Raw genomic sequence first — 16,908 nt, forward strand, 5'->3', positions numbered from 1 at the left:
CTGGTTTGGTTAAGTTAGGTTTTTGTGTGTTTCTGGAACACCCTTTTGTTTTTTAATTGTTCCAAATGGATTTAGGCAGGTTAAGTTAGGTTTGTGTGTGTTTCTGGAACACCCTTTGGTCTTTTAATTGTTCCAAATGGATTTAGGCATGTTAAGTTAGGTTTTTGTGTGTTTCTGGAACACTATTTGATTTTTTAATTGTTCCAAATTAATTTAGGTAGTTTAGTTTAGGTTTCTGAAATTAGGTTTTCCGGGTAGGAAAACCTAATTTCATGGGTAGTTAGGTTTTCCGTTAGGAAAACCTAACTTTCAATTTGCCAAACCGCCAATATTTGTGGCGATTTTTGCCATTGGCGATTTTTAATTTGTGGCTATCTTCTCCATTGGCTATTTTTAATTTGTGGCGATTTTTAGCCTATGGCGATTTTTGGGTTGTGGCTATTTTTGGGCTGTGGCTATTTTTATTTTTGGCTATATTCGGTGCGACCCATGATATCGATCGATCGATCGGAAACAAACAAACAAAAAATTATCGATTGTTGTCATTGTAGTTGTCGATTTTTTCTCTGCTGGCAATCAGATTATGTTGAATTTTTTTTGTTTTGTTTCTGATGATGATAATGTTGTTGTTGTTGTTGTCGATGATTAGATTGACAATGTTTGGATATTAGAAAAGAAAACAAACAAACAAACAAACAAAAAAACTAATTGCATTGTGTTTGTTCCCACCTACGCATTTTTACATTGTTATTCAATGGTGACATTTTCGTTCATTCGTTGATGATATTTTTAGAACCTTATGACCTTTGCCTCTATCTATCATTACTGATTATAACAATAAGCATAGCTGATTGATTTTCTGACAATTCGATTCGATTTTTATTTTTTGAGGGATTTCCATATCTTATCATCTTTTTTTTAGTGATTGGTAATAATAATTGATTTTTAGATGTTTTTGATAACCCAAACCAACAAAACAAAACCACCTACGCTTTGATACCTCGGATGAGATAACCTATCGATACAGAAAAAACAACAAAACAACAGCATTTGTTTTTGACATTTCATTATAGCCACTGAGATGGAAATCGGATTTTCCAGATATGAACAAAAACGAAAAAAGTCCCAAAAAGAAACCATATGGCCAATTTTTTTTCAAAAAGGCGTTGACTTTTTACTAATTTTTTTTTTAATTTTAATTTATCCAGGTAAAATTGAATTAATTAATATTTTGAACAAAAAAAAAACTTTCATAACCAACAACATACATAGTCAATAACAACAACATGGATAACAACAAGAAAATCAGATGAGCAGATGTGAAAAAAAATTATTCACAAAACAAAAAAAAATTATCAATGGTTAATAATTATTATAATCATAATGTTCTAATTATTATTTTTTTGATTATTGATAATGGATGATCACGATGAATTATAAGGATGGCCTTGAGAATTACTTTAAAAATTTTTAATTTAAGAATTAATCACTGAATCACGTATAGCCATATGAATTGGAAACAATATTCTACTAGCATCATTATAGTCATTATCAATATTGGAACATTGTTGTCGATAATCATCAGCATTCAATGAAAATATCATTAAACCACCAAAATTTTTCATTTGTATCCATTTGGCTTTTTTTGAGGCACTTTTTTGATTTTCAAAACTAATCCATTCACGTTCATTATGTGCATATGGTGAATGTGCTATGCTATCATATTTCTGTGTTTGTTTTGAATGAAAGAATTGAGGAAAACAATCAGATAATGATATAGAATATTCCACATTTTTTCATAACTTACCTCAACAGTATTTTTACGTTTAAGAAATTCACATACTTCACTATAGGTCATATCATTTCCACCACTTATAGCCATAGCTCCAGGATAATTAATTTTCGAATGAAACAATGTATAACGTTTACCGTATGTTGGTATACCGACCATAATTTTATGACGAGGCATACCAATTTTTACCCAATATTCAGCTGACCATTCAACGGAAAATGTTTTTGTTACATTGATAAAATTAAATGGCAAGTTTATCGGTGAATATAATGGACTATTATGTCCAACATAAGGCCAATACCATTTATGAATAAAATAATCATAAGTCATTAGATTGATAAAATCAACTGATTCGGCCATTTCCACCGGTTTATATGAAACCTGTATGATAACAAATTGTGCAGCAACTGCTGCACTTAATATCAAATGTTTACCCGAAATTTGTTTTTCATGATCAAAATTTCGTCGTATTTCTTGTAATAATTTAATAAAATCATTTCGTTCAGAATATTGTGTTAATTTTTTTGGCCATGATGGAAATTCCCAATCAATATCGACACCATCTAATTGATATTGTTGAATAAATTGTAAAATTGATTGAACAAAACGTTTACGACGTTCATCGGTAGATGACGCCATCTTCCAGCCACCGGCTAATAAGAGGGGAAAAAAATGAGAAAATTAGTTTAATTCGATTTTTTTTGAAAAATATTTTCACAACAAACCTCCACCACCTATTTGATAAAGGGAATTGAATTGAATTAATTTCCATTGTTTAAAAAAAAAAAAATTATCAACAAAAACTTACCACCAATCGAAAACATTAATTTTGGATAATTTTCATTATTATTAATCGTATCGATTGATTGTCGACAAAGTTGTAAAAAATCAATAAATGTTTGATCGAATGATAAATTCGATTCCGAATCAATCGAAACAAATGCAATAATAATATGTGTACAGATATTATTCTGTATAACATAATCGATTGGAAAATTTGATTCAGGTCGTAGATAACATATACGTTTGAAAATATTCTGTGATAATGATAATGATGATAAAAGAAGAAAAAAAATTAGGAAAAAAATTAAAATTTTCATATTTTTCTTGAAAAAATAGAGAAGTTTTTGTTTTCAGTGTCACACAAACACACAATGAGCGGATGAACTGAAATGCTAAATGTAAAATGTGAAGATTATTTTTTTTTTGGTGGACATTTGTTGTCTTGTCCGCCAAAAAACATTATCAACAATTTATCAACAACAACAAAAATGACAAACCATTATTTATTCAGCTTTTTGGTGATTTTTTATTCGTGGTTGAAAAAATAAATGTCAGGATGCGACTGAAGGAAGAAAAAAAAATAAAAACTAAAAACAACAACAAAAAAATTTCCTTTTTTTCGAAAAAAAAAAAAATCGAATGCAAGGTCGCACGTACTCTATGAATTTTTTTCTTTGGAAAGGGAGAATGTTTTGACAAATTCCAAAAAACTCAAATCGATCAAAATTGATAAAATGATTTGGAAAAATTTTCCAAAAAACTAAACGTAATGATGCAAAAATATGAAAAATTAGAAAAAATTGGTGAAGGTACATATGGTACAGTGTTTAAAGGTAAAAATCGTGAAACAGGTGAAATAGTTGCATTAAAACGTGTTCGTTTGGATGATGATGATGAAGGTGTACCATCATCAGCATTACGTGAAATATGTTTACTGAAAGAATTGGAACATCGAAATATTGTACGGTATGTGTTTTTCATTGAATATTGATGATTTTAAACCAAAATTTTAAATCTTTTTTTTTCCAATAAAACAAAACAGACTTTATGATGTTTTACATAGTGAAAAAAAATTGACATTAGTATTTGAACATTGTGATCAAGATTTGAAAAAATATTTCGACAGTTTAAATGGTGAAATTGATCCAGATGTTGTTAAAAGTTTTATGTTTCAATTATTACGTGGATTAGAATTTTGTCATAGGTTTGTAGTTTTATTTATTTATTTGATTTTTGATTCAATTCAATAACTTGTTTTTTTCGTCACAAATAGTCACAATGTATTACATCGAGATTTGAAACCACAGAATTTATTAATCAATAAAAATGGTGAACTAAAATTAGCCGATTTTGGTCTAGCACGGGCATTCGGTATACCGGTTCGTTGTTTTTCGGCCGAAGTTGTTACACTTTGGTATCGACCACCCGATGTTCTTTTTGGTGCCAAATTATATACAACATCTATTGATTGTTGGTCGGCTGGTTGTATATTTGCCGAATTGGCTAATGCAGGAAGACCATTATTTCCCGGTAGTGATGTTGATGATCAATTAAAACGAATATTTAAATTATTAGGTACACCTACTGAAGATACATGGCCCGGTGTATCACAATTACCTGATTTTAAAATTTTTCCATTCTATCAACCGACAACAAATTTTATGCAAGTTGTACCGAAATTAAATCTAAAAGGACGTGATCTATTACAAAAATTATTAGTTTGTAATCCATCACAACGAATGTCAGCAAGAGATGCAATGAATCATCAATATTTTAATGATTTACCATCATCACTTCGTAATAATTGTAACTAAACGAAATATATTAGTTTCAGGACATTTTCAAAAATTCTTTTTTAATAATTTTTTTTTGGTTGCCACATGCAATGCATTACATGTATATTCCACACACCTGTATTATAATAATCAATTTTTTTTCAAAGTGTTGTTATTAAAACTGGTAAAAAAAAAAGTAAATCAATATGTTTGCAAAAATATTTATCATTATTATCAACGAACAGTGTGTACAATATCATCAATTTTCAATAATGATCGTACTGTTTCCGATGCTAATGTTATAGCAGCAATTGAAACCTGTAATGGTTGTACAACATTTTCGGCCAACATATCCGATACTGATCCTAAACGTACATTAATTCCGGTATATTTTTCATCATTTGCATGACGATTACGTAATTCAGTAACGGTAACAATCGGATTAAGACCAGCATTTTCAGCCAATGTATATGGTATTATTTCTAATGCTTCGGCAAATGAACGAAAACATATACCATCTAATCCAACCAATGTACGACTAAATTCAGTCAATTTTCGTGATAATTCAATTTCTAAAGAACCACCACCTGATATTAATGCTGGCCGTATAACCAAACAACGAATAACACATAATGCATCATGTAATGATCGTTCAGCTTCTTCCAAAACCAATTTATTCGAACCACGAATAACAATATTTACCGTACGATTAGCATTTGGTGATGAAATTCCAGAAAAACGTATAAATTTTGCATCTGAAACTTCTTCTACTAAATCAACCGATGCTAATGCTTCGGGTACAAAATGATCCAAACTAGCAACCGGACGACAACCCAATGATTTACAAACAAATTCAATATCTTCACGTTCAACATCACGTATGACAGCAATTTTAGCTTTGTTAAAAAAATGAATAGCCATTTCATTCAATGCATCACGTAGAATAGATTTCTGTATAAGTAGAACATTACAGCCAGTTTTTTTAATTTGTTTTACAATATTCAAAATGTAAAGACGTTCTTCTTTCAATATTCGATCCATTTGTGTATAATCCGATATAACTACCTGATTATCCATATCAGTTTTTGGTGGTGATACACAGAATTGAATCAAACCGATACGAGCTTTTTCAATTTTTTTCATACCAAAATCATTGGCAAATTTTTGTGGTAAAACCAAACCATCAAACATTTGTGTATCATCCAATGTTCCACCCAGTTTTCGAATGATTTTAATATCTTTTAGATCGACATTATTATTTTCTTGTACTTTCAATACAGCATCCACCGATATTGGTGCCAAAAGTGATGAATGTTGTGATACAACTTTACTATTCAAACTGGTTGTTGCCGCTTTGATCAATGTATCACGATCATCCAAATTGACTGGAATTGACATTCCTTCCATTATTTCAACAGATTTTGTTGCAGCACGTTGAAATGAATCGGAAATTGCTGAAGGATGAATACCACGTTTAAGAAGTTTATCCGCTGCATCCAACAATGAACCGGCTAATACAACTACCGATGTAGTACCATCACCAGCTTCAATATCTTGTGCTTTACTCAATTCTACTAACATTTTTGCGGCTGGATGTAATACACGCATTTGTTTCAGAATTGTAGCACCATCATTCGTAATGGTAACATCACCGTTCGATGATTCAATCATTTTATCCATACCTTTTGGACCTAATGATGTTCGGATGGCATCTGAAACGGCTTTGGCTGCAACAATATTCGACGAACGAATTTCGGTCGGTTTTTCTTTATCTTTGAATGATTTTTCATTCGATTTTGGTAAGGCTTTCATGTTTGCTGTCATTTTCGTTTTTTATCTTTAGGATCAACAACAAAAAAGTAAATTGATTTAAAAAAAAAATTTGATTACAAAACTAAACTAAAAATCTTTCAATTGAAATTCACAACACGAACGAGAGCACGCCTTTTCAAGACAATGATTTTTGTCTATTATAACACCGGCATGCAACAGAACAACTATTTCAACTCAATAAAGTCGAATTTTTTTTTTGTTCATTGTAAAAATTCAAATTTTTATTCATTTATTTCAACATTTTTATAAAAAAATCTTTAAAAATTATTCAATAATTTGTTCGGAATGAATTGAATGAAGTTCAATAGTAGAATAACCATTATCATTTTTAAATACTTTATAATATTGATCAACATAATCATCAGTTGAAAGTGATTGAAGAAAATCTTCATCATGTGTTATGATAATAATCTGAAGATGTTCATTCATTTTTCGTAATTTAACAATAGCTTTAGCTAATGCTCGTATATTAGCATTATCTAGATTGGTTGTTGGTTCATCCAATGTAATAACAGTAAAATTATTTGAAAATAATAATGCCAATGCAATACGTATAATAAGACAGGCCAATACTTTTTGTCCAGCTGAACATCTGCCACGCATATCCAATGTTTTACCTTGTTTAATCATAACAACACGATAATGATATGTACGTCTTAAAGCACTAGCTGATCTTTCACCTTGATCAACCATTATTTGTATCGATTCAATATCATTACCCTGATAGGAAACACGCCAAAATTGATCAATCAATTTATTAATATCTTCCATTTTATACATATGAACCGATGTTATTGTATTATCCAATGATTTATAAAATTTATCCAAATCTTCACAATTCAATTCGCTAATTACTTTATCAATACATTTTTCATTATAATATTTATTTGCATTACGATATTCATCATTATTATTAATTTCATCATCAATTTCTTTAATTTTTTCCAATAAATCTTTGATTTTTGTTTTGGATGTTTCTTTTAATGTTGCCATTGTTTGTCGTTCACGTTCAGCGCGAATACGTGTTTCACGTATTGTTGTTATATTTGTTGATGATGATGATGAACCAATTTTATCTTTAAATTCTTTTAATTGCGATTCTTTTTCCTGAATTTCTTCATGTAAATTAAGAATCAATTGTCGATCTAATAATTGACGTTTATTCAATTCAAATTTGATAATCATTTCATTGATCATATTCAATTCATTTACAATCGATTTCTTTTCCATTTCAAATTTTGATAATTGTTTATCAAGATTATCCAGATAATCACCAGATATTTTACTTTGTAATTCTTTAAGTTTTTCCAATGAATTTTCTACTTCTTTACCAATTGTTTTCAATGATTGTAATGATGTTCGTTGTGATTGAATTGTTTGTTGCATTGTTTCACGATTGTTTTGCCATTTTTTCCGATGATCATTCATTTCATTTTGTAATGTTTCAATTTTTGGATTAATTTCGGTCAATTTTGCTACCAAATCGATAAGTTTTCCATCATTTTGTTTCAATTTTTCCATAAATTCTTTTTGTTTTTGAATATTTTGCATATGATTTTGTTGTTTTTGTAAATATTCAATACGATTTCGTTCAGCCAATTGTAATTGATTTTGTAATCTACTTTTCTGTTCAATCATTTCAAAATAATCAGATTGAATTTTTGATAATTGCGAATCACATGTTTTTAATTCAAATTCTTTTGATTGTAATTGTTGATTTGATTCTTCCAAAGATTTTAATGGCTGTTGTGATTCAGAATAACCAAACGAATGTAATTTCGTATTCAAATCAATATTTTCACGAAAAAGATTATCATATTTATTTGCTTGTTGTAAACATTTTTGCCATTCATTAATCATTGATTTTATTGAATTTGATTCAGTATTATTTTTGATTAATGATTGTTGTAAATTTTCAATATTTGCTGAAGCTTTTTTAATTTCTACATTACATTCGGAAATATTTCGATTCCAATCCGGTATAGATTCAATATCATTTTGTATCAATAATAATTGATTATATTTTTGTTCAATCTTTTCAATTTTATCCATAATCATTGCTAATCGTTCTGGATTTTCACATTTACATTGTTCCAATTTTTTAATAAGTTTATCAGCCGTAAATGTACGATTAACACCGTCATTATTGGCGGATTGCCAATCACCGGAAAGATCTTGTTCACAAATTGGACATATTCGATTCTGATCAATAATCGTAATAAATTTATCCATAACTTTTGTCATATTTTCTTCATTTGCTTTTTCTTTACGTAATTCCGATAAATCATTTTCAATTTTTAAACGATAATCATTATATTCATCGATGGAACAAATTCCATTTAATTTTTCATTCATTGAATTCAATTTATTTTCATTGGTCGCTAATAATTCTTTTTGATTTTTCAATAAAATTGTCTGTTCAGATAGTTGTTGTTCAATATTTTTAATTTCATTGATTTTCGCATCAAAATCTTGATGTTTTTTATCAATAAGCGTGGAAAGTTTTTCCGAAAAATTATCACAATCAACTGAAATTTCTTTGAATAATTCCAAATTATTCATACGAATTGTTTTCATTTCGGTTTTAATTTTTTGTTGTTCTGATTTGAAATAATCCAAAAATTTTTGCTGTTGTTGATCATGTTGAATTTGTTCTTTTAATGAATCACATTCTGATCGTAATGATTTTTTTCGATCTTCTAAACGATCAATTTCTGTTTTCGAATCAATTTCATTTTGTTTTTGATTAATTTTATTCAATTTCATTTCAAGATTTGAAATCTCTGCATCTAATTTGGTGAAAAAATTTCCGGGTAAATTATCCATTTCATTTTGAATAGTATCGATTTTTGTTTCCAGATCTTGTTGTTCAGATTTACGAAATTCAATTTCCATTTCAATTTTATCTTTTTCATTTTTAATTGTATCAAATTGCTGTTTAAGTTCTGAATCTTTTTTCGATTGTTCTTGTTGACTATTTTCAATTAAATTCTCTGAATTTTCAATCAATTTTCGAAGATATTCAATAAAATTATCAAAAAATTCGTCTTTAATCGATTTCCAATCATTTCGATTAATTTTTTCATAATTTTCTCGAATTAATATCGATGACCATTGACCATTAACAATATCATTGATTTCATTGTCAAAATATTTTGCCAATTGATTTCGATAAAAATCAATCTGTGCTTGATGATATGAAAATTTTGATTTTTCTTTCGCAATTTGATCATATTGTTCATTGCATTCGATCAATCGTAAATCAAGCGATGATTTTTTTGATTTTGATTCATTAAAATTCTTATCAAAATTAACTAAACGTTCATCAATTTGTTGACGATTTAATTCGATCAATTCCGGTTGGTTACAATTTTTACCAATTTCATCAATATTTTTTCGTTTTTCATCAATCGAACCAATTAATTCGGATATTTTTTTCGACATCATTTCAGCATATTGTTCATTATCAATCAAATCATTTATTCGACTATCAAGTTGATTGATTTTTGATTCCAGATTTCGGATTTTTTCTTTTTCAACTTCAATTTTGGATTTTTCTTCCACAATTTGTTTACGTTTTGAATCAACTTCTTTACGAATATGTTGTGTAAAAACAACATCTTTTTCCAATAATCTTAGCTGAATCATTTCTTCATCACGTAATTTTTTTATCGATTCTAATGCTTTTGTATAGGCAGCCGAACCAAATATATCATCAAATTTTTCTTTTAAAATTTTACCTTCACTTAATGGCCAATGAATATCTTCTTGATGACAAAATATTACATTATTCAATACGGCTTTGGATACACCGATCAATTCCAATAATTCGGTATTAATATCGGCCAATTTTTGATCAATCGATCGATTACCACGTTTAATTACAGCATTCATTTGACGAAATGTTATCTGTGGTTTATCTTTTAGATATTTTAATGTTGCTTGCATCGAGCGTGTTATTATTGTGGATTTTTTTTCAACATCAGTAAACAATAAACGAATTTGTCCACGAACAATTGATTTATCCATAAATTGTACATCATGAATAAATGTCTTTCCACTATTACTATTTGGTGGCATCATACCGGTTGTAACATATTTTAATGATTCAATTATCGATGTTTTACCCGCACCATTTGGACCGATAATAATTGTTAGAGGGAAAAAACGAATCTCTTGTGGTTCATTTGGATCAAAACTTCGTATACCTTGTATGCTTAATCGTTGAAGATGTGTCATTATTATTTGATCAAAGATTTTCTGGATAAAAATGAAAAAAAGAAACAAGAGTTTACGATTTGAAACGAATTTTTTTCGGTTTGTTTGTTTGAAAAACCACTCTATTCAAAATATCGAAAACAAAATATCGATTATATCGTTCGAGAAAAAAATCAATAGTCGTCCATCGTTTGATTTGCTCCGTTGTTTTCTATCGCACTGTTGTTTTTGTGTCAATCAATTTTGCCGAACCGAAAATCATCGTGTTTTTGACATTTATTTTGAAAATTTTCAAAAAAAAAATCTTCATTTTCTTAAATCTAAATCTTAATTGACGCCTGTGGATAATTCAATATTGAAAAAAATGAATACCCGTAATAAAAAAGGACGTGGTGCAACCAAAAAACGTGCACAACGAGCAACATCAAATGTATTTGCTATGTTTGATCAGGTAATTAGAAAATTTTATTATAATTAATCAGCAAAAAAAACCAGAATATAATTATCGATTGAAAAAAATCGATTCCATTCGAAATTCTTATCAAAGAATTTCGCAACAAAAAACAAAAAAAATTGATGTCCAATTCAATCACTAAACCACCATTTAGGTGTGGCATTTTTCGTCACAATATTGCATGTTTTGCGGATGTATATTTTGTTTATATATAAACATACATACGAATCGGATGCAATACTTTATTTATTTTTGAATTTGTTTTTGTTTTTACAAAAATAATGATGATAATGTTTTTTTTATTATTATTTGAATTATAGGCACAAATACAAGAATTTAAAGAAGCATTCAATATGATTGATCAAAATCGTGATGGTTTTATTGATAAAGAAGATCTACATGATATGTTAGCATCATTGGGTAAAAATCCAGATGATCCATATCTAGAAGGAATGATGAATGAAGCACCAGGACCAATAAATTTTACAATGTTTTTAACATTATTTGGTGAACGTTTACAAGGAACTGATCCCGAAGATGTTATTAAAAATGCATTTGCTTGTTTTGATGAAGATAATACCGGTGTTATTCATGAGGAAAAATTACGTGAATTACTTACAACAATGGGTGATCGTTTTACTGATGAAGATGTAAGTTTACCGAAAATTTTTCAAAATCTAAAATGCTAATTCTGCCCTTTACCTTTTTTTTACACTTACAGGTTGATGATATGTTTCGTGAAGCACCAATCGATAAAAAAGGACAATTTGATTATGTTGAATTTACACGTATCGTTAAACATGGTGCCAAAGATAAAGATGATCAATAAAAATAGTATTTCTTCATTCAGTTTTATTATCATTATTCAGGGATCAATAATCCAAACAAAAAAAAATTTCCCAAAACTTTGGATCATTCTCAAAACAACATCAATAATTCCAGTTTTCACTAATTTCTTGCTTCTCAAAACAAAAGATTTAATTTCGTCACAAAAAAATAACGATTTTCAACAAAATAATGGCTCAAACAACAAAAACAAATTATTGAAAATTTTCTTATCTCTAAACATGTCAAATATGATGATTATTATGTATTTTTTCTGTTGTTTTTTTATTCAAAAAACAAAATTGTATTCAAAAAAATTAAGATACGAAACGAATATTTAAGATATTTTTGTTTGTTGACAATGTCAAACAATTATCATTGTTGTTGATATTGTTGTTGTAACTGATATTGATTTATTTAAAAAATAAAAATGTAAGAAGAAAGAAAGAGAAAAAACATAATGAATTTTAATATGATAATGATCATAAGATTTGATGATGATTGAATTTCCAATCAATCAATCGATTTCAACAAAAAAAAATGCTTGAAAATGATCTATTCGGAAATAATGATTATTGATTATTGATTCAACATCAACCATACGATTACAATCAAAATCATTGTAATCATCATCATCGATCTATTACATTAATGATAATGATGTCTGATGATTTGATCTGTTTCTGCCATGAAAAAAAATTCAATTTTCCAACCAAAACAACAACAACCGAAAAATTTTGAAACATAATATTTCTTTCATTTGTACCATCATCATAATTTTGTGATGTTTTTGAGAACAAAATGACAATGCAAATGTCAATTTCAATTTTCTATAGTTTCTATTTTTTTTTTGCAATTATAATGAGATGGTACATTCGATGTGGGCACAATGCATCTCATATTTCACATCAATATAATGATAATGTCTTTTTTCTTCCAAAGTTTTAGTTCATTTCAATTCAGTTCAGTTTTTTTCGAAACTAATAAATTTCTGGCCAATTGATGATGGTCTCTTCCTTTGGATCAAAATCTAGGAAAAATTTTAAGAAAAAAGTATCATTAATAAAAAGATCATTATTGATTTAGATAGAAAAAAAAGATTGATCTTGATTAAAAGCGATTTATAAGAGGGTGATTATGGTAAGCATTTAATTTTCTGTTAAATAGGCTGATGCTGTCATTGTTGATTATGTTGTCATTTGTCGTTTGATTTTTTTTGTTTCGTTCATTTGCTTGCTAATTCACAAAGAAAATTCTGAATTTACGAAAACAAAGATAATGATCTTTTTTTCTTTGTAAATGAATCAAAGATTCGTTGTTGTTGTTGTTCTCATGAATTCATTTTCCACACAAAACTGGTGATGATGATGATTGTTATGTAAACATTTGCATTACACATTCGGTAAAAGATAGATTTAGTGAGAGAGAAAGTGAAATTGTAATCTGAACTTTTAACTTTTGGTTCCTCATTCTCCCTTTTTTCTTCTAGCCATCGAATTGTCGCCTACATAATAATGATGTTTTTCTATTTTTACCCAAAAAAGAAGAAATTCAAATTTCAAAATTCTACTTTTTTGTTTTCTTGGGAAAATGAATCCTGAAACTAGCAAGAAAAATACAACGAAATTGTCAATGAAAATTCAACAGAATTCAATCTTGAAAATCATCATCATTTTTGGTAATTTTATCTCTTTTTTTTTGATGATGATGACGATGGTCTATTATTACATTATTATCTAAACGAAGAATTAAACAAAGACCCAAACATAATCATTAAAATGAATCCAAAATGGTTGATGAAAATTCATCATCATCATCGTACTCCCGGTAATGATGTAATTTAAAATAATGAAAATTCATTGTCAACGATGGTAATTACTTACTGGCAATATTTTCAGCTGAATCTGTTTGTGAATGAATTTCAATTGAAAATGATTCGCCGGTCCATTTAAAACAGAGAAAGAAAAAACATCCGTTTCTGATGTGAAAAGTAAATATTTGTTTTTGTTGCTGTTGGTTTTTTTTTGAATGAATTTTTGTTTTCGTTTTTTTTGAAAATGAAAAATTTGACTTTTTTTTTCTTTCGGCTGTCGGCCGACACAAAACAGATGATGATGATGATGATGATCAAACATCCGACAATCTTAATTGACAAACAAACAAACAAACACACACACACACACACACACACACACAGAGATGATTAGCTAAAATGAATGACAGTTTTCTTTTCAAATTGATTGATTGATTGATTGATTGATCATTTCCAGATGTAACCAAAAATATTTGGACATTATCAATCAATCGATCGATTGACTGATGTCAGATGATTTTCAGAATATCAATATCATTTGTTAGTGGATTGATTTTTTTTCTAATTGGCTTCGTTTTTTTCCTCAACATAACCCAAAATTGGGAAAAAAAGTTTTTTTTCGAAATTTCTATTTTCCGGGATTCAAAATCATCATATAGGTTTTTCTTGTTTTTTTTTTGCTCGGTAACTTTTCGAAAATTGGGATACAATTTCGTATGCATGATAACTATGACCATATGGTTGAGTTTTTTTTCCATGATAAATCCATCCAACAACGAAAAAAGCAGGCAAGGTAAATCTGATATCCACATTTGGGAACAATAGATTTTTGTGTTTTCTTCATTTCATTTCATTTCACAATCAATGAATGTAGGAAATTTTTTTCGGGAAATTTAATCCGAAAAAATAACAACAAAAACAAAAACAACAACGAGAGAAATCAGAATGGGAAAGAAAAAAACATTGATTGAATTGAACTATGATGATGATGATGTTATTTGTTGTTGTTGTTGTTGTTCCATAGAAACGGGACAACAACAACAACAACAACAACAACAGCATTGACATTTTTGGTTGATAATGATATCTGTATTGGCTGTTGTTGTTGTTTTGAATCGATATTTCTTTTAGTTTTACAAATTATTTACAACCAATTTGTGGTTTTTTTTTTGTATTCTAACAAATACAATAGAGGTTACAATAGGTAACCAGGCTAGACACAATAATAATCAGAGGAGTGATTTTGTGTTAGTTGAGGCCATTGGACTTTTAGTCAAACAAAACAAATCGATAATCATCATCATCGATCGATCGAGAAAAATTGTCATTTGGTTCGGGACTCGGTATGAGGTCATCACTGAAAAAAAGATCAAGATCCAGATCAGATTTTTTGTTTCAGATTTTCGGATGATCAACGACTATGACTATGATTTTTATAAATTTTTTTTCTTATCAATTTTATAAAATCAAGGTAAGGTAAGGTATGGTATGTTCTGGTGGTTTGTTTTCTTCATTAGTGGTCTATGAAGTTAAAAAAGAATGACTGAATGATCGGCGACTATTTGACGACAACTGATATTATTGGTACTGACTACCATACGAAAATATTATCATTTGATCATCATCGTCGTAGTCGTCTTGGTCGTCGTCGTCGGGACAGGTAATTTGTCACCGTCATTTTGTTTCGATCAAAATTTACCAATGTCACTATCATTGGCTTCTTATGAAGGAAAAAAATTTGTCCATTTTTTTTTGTTTCATTAGACAAGTGTAGCGCAGAAGCAGCAAATTTTTTTTCGGTTGGAATTTTTCATTGATCAAATTCCAACATAAAACCATAGAGAAAAGCAAGAAAGAAAGAAACGTTCCAATCAAAATGAAACTTGTGTAAACATCATCATCTTGAAAATGGCCAAAAAAGAAAAAAATTAGCCCATTCTTCGTTCGTTGGAACACAAACGATAATAATGATGAAAATGTTTACACAATTTTTTTGGCCAAAAAAAAACCATTCGCCATCGTCATCATCATCATTCGAACAAAGGGATGGATTCAGGTTACACCATTCGATCCAAACAGCCAACCAGTCAGCCAGTCAGCCAGCCATTATCATTGTCAAAAGTAGACCCTATTTTGAGATTAGTTTTATTCACCAATGAATTTATTGTTTGCGTCTGGTAGAAAGTACTTTGTCTTTGTCTTTTTGTTGTTGTTGGTCCCTTGTCTTTGTTTTGGTTGTTTGTTTGTTTTTTCCATTCATTCATTCATTCATTTTTTTTGCTTTTGTTCCAAATGGATTGGGTATGTATTTACTTTACATTGTTTTCGTTGTTGTTTTGTTGAAGAGCTTTTATGGTCTTTGAAACAACAGAAATGAGAAAAATGTTGTCTGTCTTCGAACCGAAAAAAATTGATTGTTTGCTTCGCTTAATAGACATGTTCGTTTTGCTTTGTTCCGTTCCATTTTTAAGTTTTTTTTTTTGATTGTTTTTTTCAATTTCAAATCTTAATCCGATCGGATTCAAAAGTGTTAATCCTCTTTTGGCCATTTTGATTTGTCGAATCTTTTTCCAATGATTTTTTAAACTTGAATTCAGAATTTCATTCACTTATTTTCCGTTCTGTGATGGCACATGAATGATGTGTTCAATTGAATGGGCCAATTAACGCGTTCGCTACCAGCGACGCATATATGCGTCGTTTATTTGCTGTAGTTCTATGTGTTTTTCCAAATCTCCGGTAGCGAACGTGTTAAGTTGTCAAAAAACACAAAACAAAAAAAAATGTTGATATAAGGTTTCATCATCAATTTCTGACCAAGAATAAAGCAGTAAATGTCATTTTCAATTTTCATCCATTGAATAAATGAATCCTTATTTTGAAAGAATTGAAAATTATTATCAACATCATCATCAGGATTTTTCTTTCTTTCTTGCAAACCAAGCAGAATTTTTGTTTGCTTTCAGAAATGAAAAATCCATTGAATTTTCCTTTTTCGCTTACTCGTTTTCTCGATACGAAAAAAAAACATCTCTGGTTACATAGGATTTTTCTTTCGTTTGTTTGCTTGGTGATGGTGATGGTGATGGTTTCGAATTTTTCATATCACATCTTTTTGGGTTTTGAATTTTTTTTTGTTGTTTCATTTTGATTGTGATTGGATTGGACGATGGCAACGACAACAACGACAACGCCGATATATATAGCCTCTCCTCTATTGGTTGTACCGTCCTTTTAATTTCCTTGTTGATAATAGTGGAAGGCGTGGCCATCCGAGTAATCTAGCCACGCCTCTTTCTGGTAATCTTTCTTTCTTTCTTTTTTCCTGTAAAGTTTTCTGGTGCGCACCAGCAAAACAAAAAAAAATAGATAAATTTTTACAAATGTAGAGCATACATTAAAACCAGAAATTATT

The 16,908-nt window shown here is 29.0% G+C and overlaps 5 protein-coding genes across 7 annotated transcripts; 2 read left to right on the top strand and 3 right to left on the bottom strand.

Moving 5' to 3' along the window:
- Positions 1-1,225: 1,225 nt before the first annotated feature.
- Positions 1,226-3,209, bottom strand: LOC113792260 (acidic mammalian chitinase-like). Of its 3 annotated transcripts, XM_027342176.2 has the most exons (5): positions 3,073-3,209; positions 2,601-2,829; positions 2,518-2,526; positions 1,808-2,445; positions 1,228-1,727 (listed from the first exon to the last, which is right to left on the bottom strand). In XM_027342176.2, exons 1-5 carry the CDS (start codon positions 3,073-3,075, stop codon positions 1,476-1,478), a joined length of 1,131 nt encoding a protein of 376 aa, XP_027197977.2. In that variant the 5' UTR covers positions 3,076-3,209; the 3' UTR covers positions 1,228-1,475. The 3 variants fall into 3 exon arrangements, with proteins under 3 accessions (XP_027197976.2, XP_075678725.1, XP_027197977.2); XM_027342175.2 differs by lacking the exon at positions 3,073-3,209 and having other exon boundaries at positions 1,226-1,727; positions 2,601-2,937; XM_075822610.1 differs by lacking the exons at positions 2,518-2,526; positions 3,073-3,209 and having other exon boundaries at positions 1,227-1,727; positions 2,601-2,937.
- A 25-nt stretch (positions 3,210-3,234) lies between these two features.
- Cdk5 (Cyclin-dependent kinase 5) lies at positions 3,235-4,551 on the top strand. The gene is made up of 3 exons (XM_027342177.2): positions 3,235-3,541; positions 3,618-3,779; positions 3,849-4,551. Exons 1-3 carry the CDS (start codon positions 3,345-3,347, stop codon positions 4,387-4,389), a joined length of 900 nt encoding a protein of 299 aa, XP_027197978.1. The 5' UTR covers positions 3,235-3,344; the 3' UTR covers positions 4,390-4,551.
- CCT4 (chaperonin containing TCP1 subunit 4) lies at positions 4,404-6,316 on the bottom strand. Its single transcript, XM_027342174.2, has one exon. The coding sequence runs from the start codon at positions 6,172-6,174 to the stop codon at positions 4,585-4,587; it is 1,590 nt and encodes a 529-aa protein (XP_027197975.2). The 5' UTR covers positions 6,175-6,316; the 3' UTR covers positions 4,404-4,584.
- An 85-nt stretch (positions 6,317-6,401) lies between these two features.
- On the bottom strand, positions 6,402-10,530 carry rad50 (DNA repair protein rad50). The gene has a single exon (XM_075822609.1). It carries the CDS (start codon positions 10,420-10,422, stop codon positions 6,448-6,450), a length of 3,975 nt encoding a protein of 1,324 aa, XP_075678724.1. The 5' UTR covers positions 10,423-10,530; the 3' UTR covers positions 6,402-6,447.
- A 90-nt stretch (positions 10,531-10,620) lies between these two features.
- On the top strand, positions 10,621-12,109 carry sqh (Myosin regulatory light chain sqh). Its single transcript, XM_027342178.2, has 3 exons — positions 10,621-10,852; positions 11,176-11,505; positions 11,577-12,109. The coding sequence occupies exons 1-3, from the start codon at positions 10,766-10,768 to the stop codon at positions 11,682-11,684; spliced, it is 525 nt and encodes a 174-aa protein (XP_027197979.1). The 5' UTR covers positions 10,621-10,765; the 3' UTR covers positions 11,685-12,109.
- Positions 12,110-16,908: the final 4,799 nt, after the last annotated feature.

This window comes from Dermatophagoides pteronyssinus, unplaced genomic scaffold (genome assembly GCF_027571235.1).
Source record: "Dermatophagoides pteronyssinus isolate colony J.1.1.1.1 unplaced genomic scaffold, Derpt_VIB-CSIC_2022.12 sq0018, whole genome shotgun sequence".
Taxonomy (NCBI): domain Eukaryota; kingdom Metazoa; phylum Arthropoda; class Arachnida; order Sarcoptiformes; family Pyroglyphidae; genus Dermatophagoides; species Dermatophagoides pteronyssinus.

Coding starts and splice junctions, on each gene's coding strand:
- Cdk5 (XM_027342177.2), top strand. CDS start 3,345: ATGATGCAAAAATATGAAAAATTAGAAAAAATTGGTGAAGGTACATAT. Junction 3,542..3,617: donor GAACATCGAAATATTGTACG/GTATGTGTTTTT, acceptor AAAACAAAACAG/ACTTTATGATGTTTTACATA. Junction 3,780..3,848: donor GGATTAGAATTTTGTCATAG/GTTTGTAGTTTT, acceptor CGTCACAAATAG/TCACAATGTATTACATCGAG.
- LOC113792260 (XM_027342175.2), bottom strand. CDS start 2,892: ATGAAAATTTTAATTTTTTTCCTAATTTTTTTTCTTCTTTTATCATCA. Junction 1,728..1,807: donor AACGTAAAAATACTGTTGAG/GTAAGTTATGAA, acceptor AAACAAACACAG/AAATATGATAGCATAGCACA.
- rad50 (XM_075822609.1), bottom strand. CDS start 10,422: ATGACACATCTTCAACGATTAAGCATACAAGGTATACGAAGTTTTGAT.
- sqh (XM_027342178.2), top strand. CDS start 10,766: ATGAATACCCGTAATAAAAAAGGACGTGGTGCAACCAAAAAACGTGCA. Junction 10,853..11,175: donor TATTTGCTATGTTTGATCAG/GTAATTAGAAAA, acceptor TTTGAATTATAG/GCACAAATACAAGAATTTAA. Junction 11,506..11,576: donor ATCGTTTTACTGATGAAGAT/GTAAGTTTACCG, acceptor TTACACTTACAG/GTTGATGATATGTTTCGTGA.
- CCT4 (XM_027342174.2), bottom strand. CDS start 6,174: ATGACAGCAAACATGAAAGCCTTACCAAAATCGAATGAAAAATCATTC.